This window comes from Delphinus delphis, chromosome 11 (assembly GCF_949987515.2).
Source record: "Delphinus delphis chromosome 11, mDelDel1.2, whole genome shotgun sequence".
NCBI lineage: Eukaryota > Metazoa > Chordata > Mammalia > Artiodactyla > Delphinidae > Delphinus > Delphinus delphis.
In genome coordinates, this window is record NC_082693.1 from 3,018,334 (window position 1) to 3,038,451 (window position 20,118).

Here is a 20,118-nt window from a genome sequence, read left to right on the forward strand (position 1 = left end):
AAGGTAAGAACAAACAATGGAAAGAAAAAATCACCTATTTGCTGTGGCATGGAAGATGCAGGAATTGGTTGTTTGAACTCTTCCAATTTCTACAACAAACAAAAGTGATTAAATTCATTCTCTCACTCAATCTTAATGAGCAGGCACTAAGCAAATCGCCACATGCAAAAAGAACATAAATGTTGATAATCTCAGTTACAGGTGTAATGTGGTACCGCTGGACATCGTGCAAGGCAAATTTAGCAAATATTTAACATAAACGAAGCTTCACTACAGGAACGGTGAACCTACTTGAGAGCCTGCAAAGCCATAGTCATCCTTTCCCTGGAGACTCTCCAATCCCTGGTCACCCTCTGGCTCCACACTGACGTCCTCACTGAGCATTTCATCAGCTTTTTCAATAATATCCCGCACTTGTTCCACAAATGCCTCTCTCTCCATTGCCAGAATAAAGTCATTGTTCACCTGTCAAAGAAATGTGACATCAGCTTAATTAGCAGTGTTCCCCAAGCTTTAGGTCATTCAATCACCACTTCCATGACTTCTGTCCTATCTGCACACCACCTGTATTATTATTTAGTTAATATGTAAGTTGGTTCTTCAATACCTAGTTAGACATGCCCTACACAAAAGCACCTCTAAATCACAGGTTTGGTGTGCTAGTTATAGTCACACTGAAATAAATATTTAACTGTCAAAATAGTTTACAAAATATTGCATATTTGCCTAGGGCAGTGGATATGAAGATAAAGTATGAAGGAAAAATTCGGAACTCCAAAAACAGACATACCATAATTGTTGCTATCTCCTCAGGGTTGTCACCATCTAAATCAAATTTGAATGTAACCATTTTCCGATTGTGAGTCTCTAATTGACATTCTACTACCCGGTCTCCTTTATTTGAAACCTGAAAAGAAAAAAGAAAAGGTACTTCATATCTCAGAAGAACCATGCTCAGATCTGTTACTGAATGTGACAAAGTAACATAGGTTATCACTTGAACTTAAGCCGAATGTTACCACTATTCCTTGAAGCACTGCTACTTTGCCTCTTAAACTAGGAGCAAGAAAACCTTAAGAAAATATCAGCCTTTCAGCTACTTACACATCTTCCACTGAAGGGTCTGGTAAGAATGTAAGATCTTTGTTTTACAAAATAAAAACTCTCTGTATTTTTTTTTTTTAGAAATATGGAATTTAACAGTATCATTTAGGTGATACAAGATCCTAAACTTTCATCAATACACCCAAGCCTTAGAAATATTTAAATGGTATGAACTAACTATATGAAACCCAGAAGTCAGCAATACTTACATTCAAAATTCTCAATTTTGGGCGTGAAGCCTTTTCATGACGAGAGCGACTTCTTACAGATTTGCGATAATGCCGTTTGGTAGTTCTCCCTTCATGCCTTCCACTGGATGATGGGACATTCTCATTGCCGTCACTCATACCTGAAGCAACATCTGAATGTGCACTTCGGAAAAAAAAAGTTCAGTTTACGATGAGATTTAAAGGCGAGACATTTTAAAGCTTCCTACCATTCTATCTACCAGTCAAGAAAGGAGAACTGTACTGTCACATACCTGTCTACAGAAGAGACCAACGTAGCAGGCTGGGTAGGTTGTGGCTGAGCCACTGGAACTGGCTCTGGAGGAGCCACCTGAGAGACGCCCTGAGTGCTCTGTAAACAGAAAGGATAATTCACACCTTGGCAGTAATATACTTTATTTATTGTCGACCATCCCCAATACGCTACTCTTCCTCTCCTTATCCCTCCCCTAAGTCCTAGAAGCACTACATTTACTAATAATTCTTAATATTCAGCATCTGCAGACAGTCATCTTAAAATTGCAAAGGAAATTTCTAAAGCTAATCTCTGGTACAGACTGCACAGTGTGTCATCAGCCAAAACAGCTGCTAGTTAGTGAGAAACTACAACCTGCCGTGCAGCCAGCATCTCACCAGAATGTGCAACAGGGCAGGCAGAGCAAAGTGCAAAGACAGCTCAGAGCTTTCTCCAAGAGGGGCAAAAATGATCACCGGGAGCACAGCAGGGTAAGGTATTCTGGTGACTTGCCAATGGCAGGAGTTTGTGAAAGGATAAGAACAATGGCTGAAGGGCTAGCTAAAGAAGTGAAGTGCTAGCAGCGTTATCTCCTCCAAGGCACACTCACTTCCCAACAGAACAGCCAGTGGCAACAAGGCCCCACACTGGCATTTCACTCGGCTGCAAGAAGAAGTCATTCAGAAGTTAGTTCGCAATAGTTTCCAAGTGCATTCTAAACCAGGGGAAACTGTATTTCTCCTTTGTCATTTTTATCCCATTATACATATAGTTTAGACATAAACATGCAGGAATTCCATTTACCTCCAGAGCTGCTTGCTGGGAGGATGTAGTGGGGGCTTGTGCTAAACTCACTGCTGGCTGGGACACTTGAACCTGTCCTCCTATACTGCCCACAGGAACCAAAAGGCTTGATTCCACATAAGGCTGCACCACTGTAGGAAAGTAACCTGGTGCAGCCAGTGCTTCTGCTGGCATGGGAGGGGACAGGACTGTAGAAGGAATGCACACAGAAGCCACGCTGGAAGAGGGAGCAAGATTTGAGTCTCCTGGGTACTGTGGTGGCAGTCGAGGTGGGAAGCCCTGTGACAGAAACGAGGAAGGGGAATTAGTGCAGGTTGGGTCATCAAATGAGTAAAACAGCAAGACAAGCAAGAAAAAAAAAAGAAAAAAAAAAAAAGGGAACATAGTGAAGAAAAGTAGCCTGATCTTTTTCTAATAATTTAAAGAAGATTCTTGAAATGAAATGGTTAACTGATTTCAATTTAGGGGACAGGACTGTACACAACTATACTTCTAAGTTGCTATTTTTTTCCCTCCTGGAGACTATTTAAATAGGAGGAATAGACATAATTCCTTCTAGAAAATACCTACTTTCTACCCAATCAAACAGGAGAATGCAAAAACTCTTCAAGGTATCAGTCATTCCAGTCATATAATGACTTGCTAATATTCTAAATCTAAACCCTGAAACTTTTTACTGATACCATGTCGGCTACCCATATTTACTCTTCCCATAAAAAAAAGCCTGATATATTCTATTATTAGCCATATCTAGCTTTCAATCAGCTTACACTGAATATTGAGAGAACCATTTTTCTCCCAAGAGATGTCTTGGGAAAAATGGAAATGAGTCATCAGACATCATCGCCCTGTCCTTTCTCAGAATTTACTATTTTAGCATCTCTGGTTGAGATCAGCAACTTTTGTTATTGTTAGTTATTCTGATATTCAGTTATTAGGTTTTTAAGTCCTTGATGTTCTATCATTAGAACCAAACCCTCTGGTGCCCTCCTTCTCACCAGCCAACACGGTACCTGGTAGAGAACATCTCCAGAGGGGAGTGGAGCCTCAGCAGTCTGCCCGAGGTTAGCGGCTATCCCCATGGACTGAACTGCTGGCTGCAGGAGCTGCGGGTGAGCCTGACTTGGCAGCTGAGTCACAGGCTGCAGGAGGGTGGGAAGCTGACTAGGGACCACAGCGGGTCCCCCTGGGACTGCAGCTGCTGGAGCAGAGGAAGCCAAGGTAAGCAGAGGCTGATTAATGCCAGCTGCCATGGTGACAGGAAGCGGGGAGAAAGCTGGCTGAGGAGCTGAGGGGATCTGAGAAACAGAGTACTGGGGGAGTGAGGAAGGCGGGAGTGGCTGTCCCACAGGGAGGAAGTGAGCACCAGAATGGACTGGAACGACTGAGGGCTGTGTCGCGACTGGGATCTGAGGTTCGCCTTGGATAGTTGGTACTGGCTGGGAAACTGGAAGCTGGGAAGGTAAAGAAAAACAAAACAGACAGACTTTAAAAAAAAAAAAGCAAGGCTGCCAAAAGCAAGACTTATGTATTAGCCAAAAAGAAAGAAAATTAAAACAAACACCAAACCCTTGCATACATTAGTGTAAGTTAATGTGCCACATAATAGCAGGGAGAGGACAACAGGAGACAGGGAGGCTGACAGACTGGCTGCTGTTTCAAATCTTTTGTGGCAGGAAATTTTGCTCATGCTTCATCGTTCAACAACAAAGAGAACCCTTCCATATGAAAGGTTGTTTTCTTTACAGCCTGGCTGAGATATGTTTCACATACCATAATCCACTGGTATGTCTGCTGTCACTAAATCTACAACTGATACTACAGTGATGACTGAAATTCAAAGGACTTCCTTCCCAGTGGAGTTAGAGCTCATCCATAGTGCTTCCACAATTCTTAGGTCTAACACAGGCCTGTAAAAGTGGGTCTAATTACTATATTTCACTGATTGTACGATGCAATCATCCCTTTCCACCACCTGGTCATTTTAATGTTTATGACATTAAGATATATCTTACAATTAATGGTATGTCAGTTCTCAGTGTTACATAAAATAATGGTGCATTTTACAATTGACAGTATCTCAGATGTGATGAAATATGACAAAAACAATACAAGCACAAGCTGCCCCGATGTTAAAGCTGAAAAAAGGTCATTCAGAAGAGCTTTTCTACAGGGTTACTTTTCTTTCTTTTTTTTTTTTTTAATATTTATTTATTATTTATTTGGCTGTGCCGGGTCTTAGTTGCAACACACAGGATCTTTAGTTGCAGCATGCGGGATCTAGTTCCCTGACCAGGGATCGAACCTGGGCCCCCTGCATTGGGAGCACGGAGTCTTAGCCACTGGACCACCAGGGAAGTCCCCAGAGTTACTTTTCAAGTGACTAGAAGGATAACTTAGAAAAAAAAATCATTCCATATAAGGGTTTTTTATGACTTCAGAAGGCAATGAAGGAATGAAACAATGCATAAATCTACGTGAAAACACAGCATTAACTGCAAACCTAGAATGATAGGTACAACTGACAATGCTAGAAAATGTCATAGGTTCAATTACTTCAGCACCTTTATCAGTTCTATACCTGTCAAACTGATTTTAGGCTGATAAACCTAGAAGTTAAACATTTTTGGATTATTGCTGCTGTATATACACATTTATATTAACCAATGCATATACACAAAAGAAGCAATTTTCACTTCATTTCTGCAGTGAAAATAACCAATTTTCACCATTAGGGAAGGTAGAAGTCATGTGGCACTCCTTTCTAGAAGTTAAGCGTTCACCTGTTTTCCTGCTGACACATGCGAAAAGGACTGTGGAGGTTGAGGCTGACTTGTGGGCTGTGCAGTCATGGCCTCGCTGGAGGCTGACATCTGGGGAAGTGAATACTGCGCTGTCTGCTGAGAGGGGGTTGTCTGCTGCACTCCTTGCTGCTGAGAAGAAAACCATCACTCAGTTTTATTTCAAGTCATTAACAGCATGTTTCTAAGGAAGTATGTTTGCCTATCAGTGTCTGTAAAAGATGGCAATTTTAGTAATCAAGACATGCACAAACCCAAATTCACCAATTCCCCTTTTTACACATCTTTCTTTTTCATCTGGTGTTCTTTATTTGTGATGGTACAACCAAGAACTAACCCATGTTTCAAAGTTTGAGTCACCACTGGTTCTTCACCTAATAGGCTCCCTGCCCCAGTAGCAGCTCAGGTATTTATAAACACCTTCAGACACAATGTCCAAACAGACCCTCTCTTCTCCAAATTCCTCCCTCTTTGTTCCCATTTCTTGATAGCAGCTCTCACTTTGGTCCTATATTAAACTAATCCAATCTCTTCCTTTAATCTCTTTCCCTTCATCTATCAATATTTCATCAACTGTGTAATTAATTTGCTTAAAGAATAGCTTTGATAACGGCTACAAAATGAGAGAAAAGCATTGAATTTTGAACGTCAGCTTTACCATTTACTAGCTGTGATACCTTAGAGATTGCTCATTTTACTGCCAAAATGAGGTTTCCTTCTTTGAAAACAAGGACACTATCACTCAACTCAACATACGGCAAAGGGAATGTCATCTGGAAATCAAGCATGTGCTAGGCACTCTGGTATAATACACCTAAACTTGATAAATGGCATGTAATTGTACCCAAACACTAAATTTTGCAATAAAATTAATGGCCCCCTCTAGCCTAACAAAAATCTGAACTTCATAGCTGACTTTCAAGCCTCTTTAATACCTATAACTAATTTAAAATTTTTAATTTTTTTTTTTTTTTTTGCGGTATGCGGGCCTCTCACTGTTGTGGCCTCTCCCATTGCGGAGCACAGGCTCCGGACGTGCAGGCTCAGCGGCCATGGCTCACGGGCCCAGCCACTCCGAGGCATGTGGGATCTTCCTGGACCGGGGCACGAACCCGTGTCCCCTGCATCGGCAGGCGGACTCCCAACCACTGCGCCACCAGGGAAGCCCAAATTTTTAATTTTTAAATACAAAAACAATACCTGTTTGTAATAAAAATTTTAAGCAATATATTAGATTAATAGAGTTAAATGAAAATACCCAACCTCATTTCTCCACAGGCAATCACAATTAGTGGTTTGGTGCATCGACTTTATGAATTTTCTTCTATGCATAAGTGGTCATTTACACACAAGTTGATTTTGTTTTTAAAAACAAAACAAAAACACACCCGTTTTATAAATACTGTTCTCTGACATGCCATTTTCATTTTATTTATCAACGGTACTGATATTCTAATGATGAACACTTTGGTTGATTGAATTTTTTGTTACTTGAAATAATGCTACAACCAATGATAGCCTTTAGCAGCCTTAGCAGCCTTCAAACATATAATAGTATTATCAACTACAGTCACTATGCTGTACATTGCATCCCCAAGACTTATTTATTTTTGTTTTTATATCTATTATGCATCTACCCACCTTAACAAGCATCCTAGATTTTGTTAGGTGATAATCTGCAAATAATATTTTTACTTTCCTGATATTTATTCCTCATTTCTTTCTTATTATACGAATTAAAACCATCAAAAGAATCCTGAAATGTAATAGTGACAGTAGTCATGTTTGTTTTATCCTTATTTAGCTCTGATAATGTATTCTTAACTTAAAAAAATTAGAACAAATGGCTGAATTATATAAAATTTATTTTCAGCAACTAAGATATATCATATGTATCCAACTATAAGGCAGCTCTGAATATAAGACAATTTTGCCCATTTTCCCACTAAGAAACAAGAACCAAGAAAGTAGAAAACCTTTTTGGTTAACTTGAATATATTTAAACTTTAAGGAATTCACCGTGAACTATCTACAGTTATCTAAGTCATTAATTTTCATACCTAAATAAGATTGTCTTTTATATAAATATACTAATTCAGAAATGTTGCTCCCCTTGCCTCATTCAAAATCTTCACATGTAATTATACATCAGCATTTTTATCTTCAGGGAAGCTACACTATGAATGATCTCGCTTTTCTGGCGCATAACATAGTACTTGTTCTTTAAGTTGTGTCTTGAGATAAAATCTGCAGTGACAAGCATCTGCTTGATTATTAGTATTAGGACAGTTCTATTGTTTTTGCAATTGTCTTACAGGTGTATATTCATGTAACCTTTAAGTGATCTTTAAATGTTATTTACAATGAACCTGGAACAGTGAAGTTGTTCCCCTAAGGACAAAATCTATGTTTAATGTCTTGGCATATATAAAACCAATTCTGTCAGATATTGCCTATAAACATTTCCAACTACATACACCCTTTAAGGTCCTTACAGGCACACTTGTTCTCAACAGTTTCACTTTATTCCATTAATATTTTTTTGTGTTATTGTTCAAAGCAAAGACCAGTAAGAGCCCCGTGATGTGAGCCTGATGAGAGTTTGACTAAGTGGTGATCTCCCTTCTTCGTAAAGGTTCAATCTGAGCAAATCCCCTGCCCCTTATATTTGGGCGCAAAATTACCTCTCTCCCGCACCCCCTTCAACGCAGACCCTTGCTTACATCACAATTTGGACTCAATCAGCTCTTTCCTGAACTCACACCTTCACTTATTTGTTTTTTGTTTTAGGCCGTGCCACGTGGCATGTGGGATCTTAGTTCCCTGACCAGGGATCAAACTAGTGCCCCCTGCATTGGGAGCACGGAGTCCTAACCAAAAGTCCTGACTTATCTGTATTCTAGCTACACTGAACCCAAGGTTTATTTGTTTCTGTCTCACAGCTTTCTACCTTTGTGCCTTCTACCTTGCTTATACTGCCCCCCTGCCCTTTTCTTTGGGCCTAGAATATTCCTTATCCTTCATCTGAATCTAACTCATAATCAGAGTGCAGTTCAAATGCTCTTTCATAAACCTACTGATATCCCCCTCCCTGCTCAGAAGAGATATAGTCTCCTCCTTTCATGGAGTCAGACTACTTGGATTTAAATTCTTTCTGTCTTTTAGAAATTTGGGTAAAGTACTTAGCGTCTCCAGATCTCGTTTCAGCTTTCCCATCTGTACAATGGAAATAATGATAGTACCTATATTTTATATGATTCATAGAAGGATTGAATAAAAACACAGGTAGATTGCTTTGCACACTATATATGTTAGCTATTATCCTTACTCGTTTTGTAGGAGTCGACGTATATTGTTACCAGATTATTCAGGCTCCCTGAAAGTAGCCTTATATGATCCATCTTGGTAGTCCATCAGTGCCTAGCACATGGTCCTTCAGAGCATGAACTCAGTTAGGAAAAAACTGTTTAATTAGTTGTCTCTGTGTGTGTGTGTGTGTGTGTGTGTGTGTGTACTGTCAAAAACGAGCAGTTTTATAAACATATACCCTCACTCCTTGCTTAGACTAATTGAGAGGCATGTATGCCAGTTATACATTAAAGCATATAGAGAAGTGGCACCTCTGGAGAGGACCGGAGTATATGGTTTTTTTTATTTTTGCACAATCACACTGGCTAATAATCAACACTTTAGCCAAACAAGTACTGTTTAGCATAGCAACTTGGCATCATGCTTTGCATAAAACTGCCTCTTGAAAACAGCCTGTGACCGTGTACTATCTGTTGGACAAAGGTGCTTGAAAAAAATGTTCATGAGCCTCAGTTGAACAAAAAGTAAGAGATACCTACAGACTCTACATGTGCCCTATGGATGAAATTATTAAGGAAGCAGGGTAGCTCATGACCTTTCGTGGCAGCAAAATACTCAGATTTCCGGTAGGAGAAAGTTATTTCTGGTACCTCATTAAGACACGATATACCACTAGAAGAGATTCTTGATAAAAACGTGAAAAGAAGCAATCCTTTATTCAGTATATTTCAGAAACACAAGAAATAAAGTAAATTTCAGCTAAAGTTCATCTCTTTCCTCACATTAGTAAAATTAGAGAGATTGTTTCCTACGGTGGTGTTGGGACGTGACGGTATGCAAAACGAAAATCAGATCTAAAAACAGACTCTAACTGTACAGTACAGAAAGTTTACAATCTTCCTTTTCTATATATGGAACCCCAGAAGATAAAACAAAAAAATACAGCTCCTTGGGCACCTTTGCAGAATCATGGATCCCCATAGAACTTTAATGAAGAAAAAAGAAAACTACTGTAGAAATCTTGGATTATGGTTTGTAATGTTTAGTTCTATCTATTGGCTATGCAACCCTGGAAAAGTTAAATATTCTAGACTGCATACACTTATTTAGATTGAGGGCTCAATTTTATGATTCTATTTAACTCATCCTATATTTAAAATAACTCACAAAATAAAAATATCTGAAAAAAGCATCACTGAAACGGGAATTTTTGTTTGTACTGTAGAGATAGCCATTTAGTCAGATCTTTTCCCAGAAGAGTCAAGCACCTGATTCTTTTAACCTGACATTTGTGGAGCTGCCCCCTGCCCCCCGACTGTGCATACTTTCATCACCATTAAACTCAATGGCTTATTTCACTGCTTCATAACAAATTCCTTTGGAAAAGGAAAAAGAGACCATACACTTAAATCTGCACATTTTATTGGTATTGGCCTGTGTCCAATGATAAGCGAATTAGGAGACTGGTATCCATGATAGCGTTTCTGTCCTCACTCAGCTTTATGTAACTTTTATTTTGTATTCTTATCAGGGGTTGTTAATATAATTAAACCTGTTAAGCTTGGCAAAAATGTGACTACTTGAACGTAACTATAAATATATATAGATTCAGATACTTGTCTGGAAGAAAGGGCACGAGCAAGACAAAACGTGTAATTCCCAGCCCTTCTATTCTATAAGATAGAGGTGTTGGCCACAGAGAAAATGTATATACAGGCATCTCGGAAATATTACAGGTTTGGTTCAGATCATTGCAATAAAGTGAATATTGCAATAATCCAAGTCACGTGAATTTTTTTGTTTCCTAGTGCATATACCTCACTGTAGTCTATTAAGTGTGAAACAGCATCATGACTAAAAAGACAATGTGCGTACCTTAATTTAAAAAATGCTTTATTAATAGATGCTAACCATCACCTGAGCCTTCAGCAAGTCATAATCCTTTTGCAGTAGTAACATCAAAGATCACTGATCACAGATCACCGTAACAAATAAAATAGTAATGAAGATGTTTGAAATAAGTGTGGGAATTAGCAAAACGTGACACAGAGACACGAAATGAGCAAATGCTGTTGGAAAAATGGTGCTGACAGACTTGCTTGAAGCAGGGTTAATACAAATCTTCAATTTGTTAAAAAAAAAAAAAAAGAAGAAGAAATGTAGTACCTACGAAGCACAAGAAAGCGAAGCAAAGTAAAACAAGGTTTGCCTGTATAACCAAGCTAATCTTGTACAAGGAACATCTAATCTTAAACCAGCATCAAACGACCACATGATCACATGCTGGACTGTGAGCAGGCCATTTGTAAGGAGAACTGAAAACTTAGTTTCAAAAACTGATAGAAACAAGCCAATTTAGAATTTGGTGGTTTGAAAACACACTGCATAGGGAACTATCAACAAAATAGTTCACTGGGAAGTTTTTATGACACATGTAGTGGCTATAAATTTTATTTGAAACAGATAATAAATATTCGATTGTGCCCCCAAAGCATTATTTCCATGTAAATAACTACTGTTAACTAATATCAGTGATGCACTACAGATATTTAATTTTACAATTACCAGTTTTGCTGTTGAATACATCAGCATTATACTAATCCCTTGAGTTCTCTGAACCTTTGGGAACAAATTCCCCAAATCATTTTTTTAAAGTTCCTGAAGTAGTTGTTCTTAGGCTTTCATTCATTTTAGCATAAAATCTGATGCCCCACCCCAAAGATTAGAAGTAATTAGAAAGGAGTGGAGCATTACTAGAGTCAAGCACAGTGAAAGCAATGGTAAAGTGCTCACAAAAGGACAAATCGTGAAATACATACACACAAAAATGACATTCTTTGTACAGCTGATCCTCGAATAACACGGGTTTGAATGGCATGGGTTCACTTATATGTTAATTTTTTTCAGTAAATACATACTTCAGTACTATGCGATCCAAGATTGGTTTAAGCTGTCGATGTGTAACTTCAGAGAGGGAGGACCCACTATAAAGTTATGCACATATTTCTGACTGTGCAGAAGGCCTGTGCCCCTAACCCCCTGTGCTGTTCAAGGGTCAACCGTATTGTTAAAATAGCGTAGAATCATCTGTTTAAGAAGGCACATAAAGTATGTCAGTAAAGATAATTCTTTTGAATTTCAATGTATGTCTAATCTAATAGACGATTCAAAAATACATTAAACAAAAGATTTTCTAAAATGTTACTGAAGACAGGAAATGTTATGCCTCTAGATTTTCCTTTCAAAAACTTAGCAAGCCATTTACATCAGGAATCCAATTCATGAAAGACGTAAACCAGTGTTTTGGCTATTGCTAATCCATAAAACGTAGCAATGAGTTGCTCTCACCTGCTGAGAATGTTGTATGGGTTGGGAGGATGAAACCCCTGTTAAACTACTTGAAGATTGCTGACCCTGGCTCTGCCCCTGTGCCTGAAGGAGAGAAGTGAATACAAAAAATTAGAGCAGCCCAAAGGTACGTTTATACAGAGGTCAGGATTTTGCAATAAATATGTGAGCTCCTGAGAGTCTGCCTGAGCAAGATGAAACATTCGCTTGATTAAGTATGTAGGGAGAGACCACTGGGGCATGTTTTTAAAGAGAAGGTTAGAGAAGGATCATATTACAGAACATACTCTGATTCCATGCAAAAACCACTGATGGTTAAAACCTAACCTACCCCGCTGCTCAGGCTATATTTTTTGCCAAAATAGTAAGATTCAAAATAAAATTATTATTGAAAATAATCAGGAAAAATAATAAGACTATCAATGTGAAAAAACTATCCAAACGATTAAAGAAAAAAGGGTATTTAATAATGCTATTTGGTTCCTTTTGCTATTTCTTGTAGTGCTATAGCGACTTTTGTCAAAAACGTAAAAATAATTATCATCATTACCTGCCAAGTACCTAGAGCAATGGCTCTCAACCAGGGGCACTTTGCGAACCCCATGCCCCTTCCCAAAGATGTATGGCAGTGCCTGGGGCTAGTTTTGGTTGTCACAACTGCTACTGGTACTTGGTGGGGGGAGGCCAGGGATGCTGCTAAACACTCTACAAATGCACAGGGCAGCCCTCACAGCAAAGAGCGATCTCACCTAAAATGTCCATACGGTTGGAATTTGAGAAACCCTCACCCAGAAGAGATCTTAAGTTAAAATAAATTAGAAGGTGAGAACTGAATGCAGGACTTGATAATAGGTGAGCTAAGAAAATGAAAAGGCCCAACTTTGCTGTTTCATTTCAGTTTAGAGGGGCTTCTCTGAAGCTTACTTGGATAGAACATCACATTCTACTGCATCTTAACCACTGTGAGTATACATTCTTTCTGCACCTTTTCTGTAAACTACCTGATGTTTGAAATTTCATTTTGGAAAGTTTAAAGGAGCAAGGCTGGCAGTGCATACACGTTCACAGTATGGGCTGGCAACCAGTGTGTTAATGTGAGCGTACCATACCGTGTGTACACACAGTTCAAGTTTCTAGATCTTTTTGCTTCTTAGTACTGCTCTAAGTAACTGATACTTTATGTATATTTTGGGGGTTATTTATGCCCCTGATGGGGGAAGAACATAGGAAGAAAGTCAAAGAAGAACATATAGTTCTTTATAAAAGAGTGGGATATTTAAAACATCTAAATGATATCTTGAATATATAATTGCAAAGTTTCGTATTTAACTGCATAGTCTCCTACATAAATTTTATAAGACTTATACATTTGACAAAATATATCAAAGGAATAATATATGAAATAGTCAATACTGACTCCACTTCTTGAATGCTATTACGTCCATCACTTTGTCTTTATTTGCAAGAGTGTGCATATGCTCATATTCATAAGCAACAAAATCTAAATTTGTTGAGGAAAAATCTAAGAACTGAGGTATCTAATGGTCTTTACCTTGCAACATGTACCACAAATCCCTAAAACAAAAACAAAAAAACCCCCGTCACCCACACTAGATTCTAACTTAGTTGCTAAAAATTAGAATCAGTCAATTTTGTGGATTAACATTTTATTTGAACAAATGATACACAGTGACCTGTTTGACTAATGCCTTTGTTTTTTTTTTTTTTGTGGTATGCGGGCCTCTCACTGTTGTGGCCTCTCCCGTTGCGGAGCAGAGGCTCTGGACGTGCAGGCTCAGCGGCCATGGCTCACGGGCCCAGCCGCTCCGCGGCATGTGGGATCTTCCCGGACCGGGGCACGAACCCGTGTCCCCTGCATCGGCAGGCAGACTCTCAACCACTGCGCCACCAGGGAAGCCCTGACTAATGCCATTTTTAAAAGGCATCCTCATTTGTTAAGACAAATTCCTAAGATGTTTCCTCTCTGTCTTTTAAGATCCTTCCATACTAATGAAAACTCTGTATATTCCTAACACTACTTAAAAAAAAAAAAAAGATTTCTTATTTTTCATTCTTTGCATTTTACAGGAAAAGAAATGTTATCTTCTCTATTTTTTTTAAAAAACTAGCCATGTTTGTTTCTAGGGAGAAAGAAATACTTCACATTAATATTTGTAAATAATCAATGCTCAGTCAACTTTACAGACATTTATGTGTTCACTAATAGCTGAAAACTCTGTCCACTCTACATACGGACAGAAGTAACTGATTTTGATGAGTAACTAAAATTCTAGTTTTTGTGCTCTCTTTTCCAAGGGTGTACACGTTATTGGTAAATCGGGCCGCTTCGGTCTCATATTTTGCTCTTAAATACAAGTAGTTTAAAATCACCCCCCCCGCAATGGAGAAACTCCATAATAAAATTAAACAATAACCCTCATGAATAGAAAGGAGGGATAGAAAACTTAAACGTAATGGTGCACAGTAGGGTAGTGTAAAAGAACCGTGGAAGTTTTCCTATAACCTGTGGATGGAGTGCAGATCCTCCTGAAGAAAATGAGGCAGATAAAACCTGCGGAGATGTGGCTCCTTGGGGGAAACAGAAGAAAAGTGGGGATTCTTGTAACACTGTCTGAGGCAGACGGATAAAGGGTAATGAGACGTCAGAGCCAAAAGATGCAGCTGCTCCCCCTGTAGGGGGAGGTGATTGAAAATCACTGGGGTCTGAAGAAGTGATTTGTGAGGAATCACTGGAATATTCTGGGCTTCCTATGGGCCAGCTCTGTCCGGTGGGCTCTACCACAGAGACGGTCAGTTCTGGGGCCTGGAAATCATGCTGTTCTTCAGTCACAGGCTGCAGGCGGCCGTGTAATCCTGTGGATTGAGGAGGTGGTTCTTCCTGATTCAAGTCCACAGCAACCTGTCGATTTCGGTAAATGCGCTGAGGCAAAACTCCTCCTCCTCCTTCTCCTGAAGAGGAGCATGGAGTACGAGCGTGAAACTCAAATACACAATTGCTTCTGCTCTCATTGTTATGAGTTAACACAGCAGGTGCAGAATGAGGAAAAAAGACAGGGTGAAATTTCAAGCCTGTAGCATCTGTACTGATAGGTGCAGAAATGCTAGAGAGGGGAGATCCTGGGCTCAGTCCAGAATCTAATCTTAAATTCTGGAGGTGTCCTACCACGAAAGCCTGTCCGGATGGAAATTCAAAGACAGAACTTGAGGTAGGGCCCCCTTGCCCTGGCTTCTGTTCAGGTGTCTGTCTCATAGGACTTGACAGGACTGGTGAGTTGTATGGAATGCCCTCAAACTGTTCTGCCACCTGGGCCTGGTATTGTACCCCAGCTAGATACACTGCTTCCTGAGGAATAAAGTAGTGAGCTTCTTCCGGAAGTACTAGTCCAGGTCTATAGTCACTGTAAACTTGAGTTGGTTCAAACATAGGTTGGACCTGTATCTCACATGGCTCTCCAGTGACTCTACTGGCTGCAGTACCCAACATAACTACAGCCTCTGGTGTCCAGTTAGTTGGGCTGCCACCAGGTGGAAGAAGATTTTGGCCAACAGTCCTCAGCAGGGGTTGGAAGTGGTGAGTTTGGGCTTCCAGGAAGGAGGTGCTCTTACGCCGCTGGGAAATGGCCACCTTCGGTGGACAGGTGGGAGGTGGTGAAAAAGAAACTGGACGTTCATGAATAGTTGGGAAAAATATCTGTGATTCTGGGTATGTTGGGGTCCCCCCACACGGATGCGCCATGGACTGAGGCTGTATCAACATGAATAAGACAAGTAATTCATACATTCATATGTGAAATTACATTGACATGCACAATTGGGTAACTCTGTGTAATGCTATGAAACGGTTACACCAAATTTATAATTAATAAAGAAATAACAATGCTTTTGGAAATTATGTGCATAGTAAAAATCCATTAAATACATCCAGGGTCAATAAAATTATTCTGTGGGACTCTTTGCATTAGATAAGAGCTGCTTTTCCACAACTTTCCCCTCTCAAAGGAAATGGAAGAATTTAACCTTCTAAGTGATTATTCTGAATTTACCTACAATTTGTATGTTCACTTATAACTGTACCAAGTCTTCCTACTCTGAAGCCTTATTGTCTGCTGGTGTGTTAGAGGCTCCAAGGGTTCATTTCTGATCAACTAACAGTATGTCTTCTGACTAGAAATCAGAAGAGATTTTTGGTGTACAGTAAAATATACACCACTTGGCCAGTGACTGTCATGTCTTTCCCATGTCTGCCCCGAACCAAATGCAGTTAATTTTACTACATGAAACATGTTACAGATGCCAAATCATTGAATGTCCACTTTTCTGATTCTAGTTGTGTTGACTAATTTGGTGTTCAAAACAGGTGAAAAGGATAATTGCACACTGTAATAATTCACTTTCACGGACTCTTTTTTTAAAAGGGTAGATCAGTTTCATTCTTTCAATAGGGAAGACCCCTATCAAATAGGCAAAATGGCTCCACTGTTACTTCTTCACAACAGCTAAAAGGAGGTTTCTGTTTTGACTCAGAATGCTCCATCTTACTGTTGTTTATTCAAAGAGTATTCCAAAGCCATAAAACACTATACAGTTAATCATTCTCCTAGGTAAAAATCTCAAGATTTGGGGGTTGCTAGATCAGAATGTTAACTAAATTCTCTATCTGGAAAAGCAGCAGCAAAGTACCACAGTGTTTAAAACAACTCTGAAAGATAGACCTTCCACAGACAGTAATGGGGCCAAAGAAAAGCACATGTACTATATACGTATCTAATGTGTTCCATTAGAGTCAAGATCCCACCTTATTCAAAGAAAAAAAATTCCCAAGAGGGAACATTATGTGGGGGCTTTTAGTTTGTTGACACCTCATTTTAAACAGCTAACAAATTAAAAGCAACTTTCCCTCTTCAATTATTCTTCACTCACTATTGGAAAAAAATGGACTCATCCATTGTCATTAGTGTCTCTTTGGAATAAAGTGAGGAGAAAACATGTTTGGGTAATGTCTGATAAAGAGAAAATTTGCTTTTATTAAGCCAACGAGTTTAAAATTAAATAATACACACATTCTTTGCTAAGATATGAAAATGCAAGGATCTAAATACGTTGGTGGGGGACAGGAGAATATAACAAAAGCTCAATTTTATGGCTCCCCGCTGATAGATGCCAAGGGTGTTAGAAGCATTCTCTCTCATGACCCCCTTGCTTTTGTCCCCCTTAAAGCCTTACATAACAAAAAGTTATGGGAAACCATAGGAAAAACTGGTAACGTAAAAGCATAATATATTAGTAAGTCTAGCCCTGTTCTTTACTTAATTTGTATTAAAATTCTTGATGCCTGGATGTATTCACTGGTAATAAGTTTTGTCAGGAAGTTTATGTTACATACAGTACTGACAAAGAGGGAAGGCAGGCTGGAGCGTCGGTGCTTGCGCTGAAAGGCAGAGTGCATAGGCAGGACACTCTCCAATGCTTTAGAAAGCTTTTCGGCAGAGGTGTCCTCGGGGGCAGTCCGAAGGAGGGAAGGAGAAGGAGGTGCAGACAGCACTGGTGGTGGGGTGGAAGGAGCACTGGGAGAGATGCGGGACAGAGAGGGAACAGCAGAAAGATGGGGGACACAAACTGACATGCTACGGCCACGACGAGGCTAAACAGAAAACAAACACACACATGAAAAACATAGCACTCTGAAAACAGGATAACCAAAGGTACAATGGTAACAGGGCATACTTGACGTAAAGAAATGTTCCATCCTCCTCAATTCCACAAAGCCATGTTTTGAGGAGAGACGGAATCCCGCAAAGCACAGTTGGCGGATCGTAACTATTGTCTCTGCACTGTTGGTCACGTATGAACAACCACAACAATGACCAGGTATCTTCCTAAACATTCTGCAATAACATTAATTGTTATGAGTGTGCGAGTAAGAATGACTGACTGACTGAGGCAGCAGAACAGACAGGGAAAATGATGAATGGTGGCTTGCAGTTTCTGCAAACTTATTAAGATTAAACAAGAATGAATTCTATTAGTTTCACGTACATTATAAGATGTAGAAGATTTTAAGCCTGGATCGCTTTGCAGGAGCTCTGGAAACCTCAGACATAAAAGATTTCTCAGTTCTATTTTAGAAGGCATTAGACAAAAAAGTTGTTGGCTCACAGTATTGTACTTATTACACTTGCCTATCTTTATCTATAAGTTAAAAAGTCATTTCCTACTAGGAAGAGCATTAGCTTTCTATACATAATTCGTAATAGATACAGGAAACATTAAGTAGTCAATGGAAAAATAACTGAAATGTGAATCTCTAAAGAGTAACGTTAAATTTTTTTCAGCCACATCAGAGGTTCAACTTTGGTTTACAAAGTTAGAAAGTCTGAAGCACCTTAACATAAAGGTTTTAATATAGCTACAAAGCAGTAAATCTAACGCTGCAAGGCTGTCCTGAGCAAATTTGTTATTTCCTTTCAGATATTGTGAACTGTGTAACTGATTACATTTTCTTTTTTTCCCACTCTTGCTTCTCTTTTATTCTTAATTCCACTTATAATTGATACATACTGTTGCAAGCCACAGTAAATTCTTTCTGGAATTAGAAAGGAATAATTATAAAAGTTTTGAAAAATCCTCAATATTTAATAACTCTTCATAATACTTCCACAGAATATTGTCATTAAAAGGCAAGAAGACTCATATTTCATTAAAGTCTGCTTTTAGAGCATCAAATGTAGCTATATTTGTGGCGCAAATATTTAACATCTTCATAAATGATCAGTCCATTTCCTTTTCTAAAACAGAGACCCAAAGTTCATAAACCCTGTCATGAGGGAAGCCAAGAGATTAAAATAGAAAGTGACAAGAAATGCTGACAAATAATATTTGTTAGATCACAGAAATACACCTGTACAGTCTGTATAAAGCTCTTCTACCCTACCTACTTATCTTAAAGGTTAGAGAAGTAGGTTGTTAGAACATTAGTACATTGGAAGTTTTCTTTCTGTTACTGTGGCCATCCATCTTGAGACCTAGCCAAACATCTTTTATTCCAAGCTGTAGGATAAGAGACCACAACAAGCAGAAGTATTTTCTTACCAGAAAAAGACAGAGTTTCATTTAATGAAGAGCAAGAGTTCCACGAATTCAGATTAAAAGCTTTCTGAGAAAGAGGGACAATGTATCTGCCTAAAGATCTCACTAAACAAGGGCCCTACAGTGACCAGTAATTCTCAGTTCCTTCCTGAGGCAGAAAATGCATCTTATTCACCTCTGAAGACTTCACGGAGGGTCAATATAAGAAATGGGGTATTATCTAATGATCTATTTGAACATTCTCTATATGAGAAGCAAGAGTGGCTAATGTAAAACATGGGTAATAATGTGTGTGTATGTGTGTGTATATATGCATAGATATAAATGTATAAAATATTTCAGGATATAATTTCTATAAGTTGATGCTGAAAACAAATCAGTCATAAAACAGATACCAAAATAAAGGGAAAAAGCAAATGAACATATACTGGGGAAGGAACTCACGTCCAACACAGACTTTAAGGCAAGAACACGCACAGCAACTGATGACTGAACACAAGCGCTAAATTAAATGGTCATTCCTTCACTATAGAGTACTCACATGCAGCATTCTATCATGGCCTAAAGTCTTACCTGTGTTTTATACATTAAGACACCTTACAGAAAACACTCAGTAATTCTTTTAAGTAACTTCTGAAAAACTCTCCTTGCCCCCGCCCCCAAACCACTTGTGTGCCCGTCTTACACTGCTTGGAACAGTTTCAACACTGAAGGGCTAAAGAGAGCATTATCTTTAATCAAACGCAGATTGGTTTAAATCTTGTAAACAGTGTCTTCACACATTAATGTAGGTATCCTCCCCTGCCTGAATGACTCCGATTATACTCTGTGATAAACCTGCCTCCTTTGGTAATGCGCCATTTGTATTTTTTACTCTGGACTCATGCTGTTACTAATTTGGCAGAAGAGTCTGAACTGAACACATTATAGGCTTACACTCTCTTGCACAGCTACTCACCATACTTGAGGGTGGATATACCCCATGGGGCTGAGCCTGTGCTTGGACAACAGACGCTGTGTGCCCTGGGAGGGTGCCAGTGGAATGTGCCTGCTCATGCTGGGAACCATACGAAACTGTCTGTTGGCTGCTCACTCGAGACTCTGTGAAGACAGAAGATCCCTGACCACTGTCAACCGTCCCGTCAGCTGAAGGAGAAATAAATTGCCAAAAAACAAGACAAAG

The 20,118-nt window shown here is 39.2% G+C and overlaps 1 protein-coding gene across 8 annotated transcripts in view; it reads right to left on the bottom strand.

The window, feature by feature from the left end:
* Positions 1 to 20,118, bottom strand: part of WNK1 (WNK lysine deficient protein kinase 1) — a 135,372-nt gene that overhangs the window by 23,046 nt on the left and 92,208 nt on the right. For 3 of the 8 annotated variants that reach the window (XM_060024080.1, XM_060024079.1, XM_060024078.1), the window contains exons 8-17: positions 19,894 to 20,081; positions 11,829 to 11,912; positions 5,154 to 5,303; positions 3,384 to 3,824; positions 2,371 to 2,649; positions 1,586 to 1,683; positions 1,314 to 1,476; positions 791 to 907; positions 292 to 465; positions 35 to 89 (exon numbers count right to left, since the gene is read on the bottom strand). In XM_060024080.1, coding sequence (XP_059880063.1) covers positions 35 to 89; positions 292 to 465; positions 791 to 907; positions 1,314 to 1,476; positions 1,586 to 1,683; positions 2,371 to 2,649; positions 3,384 to 3,824; positions 5,154 to 5,303; positions 11,829 to 11,912; positions 19,894 to 20,081 — 1,749 coding nt within the window. Of the gene's footprint in view, positions 1 to 34; positions 90 to 291; positions 466 to 790; positions 908 to 1,313; positions 1,477 to 1,585; positions 1,684 to 2,370; positions 2,650 to 3,383; positions 3,825 to 5,153; positions 5,304 to 11,828; positions 11,913 to 14,352; positions 15,595 to 19,893; positions 20,082 to 20,118 lie in introns of all 8 variants that reach the window. The other 5 variants (XM_060024083.1, XM_060024082.1, XM_060024086.1 and 2 more) reach the window with 4 other exon arrangements.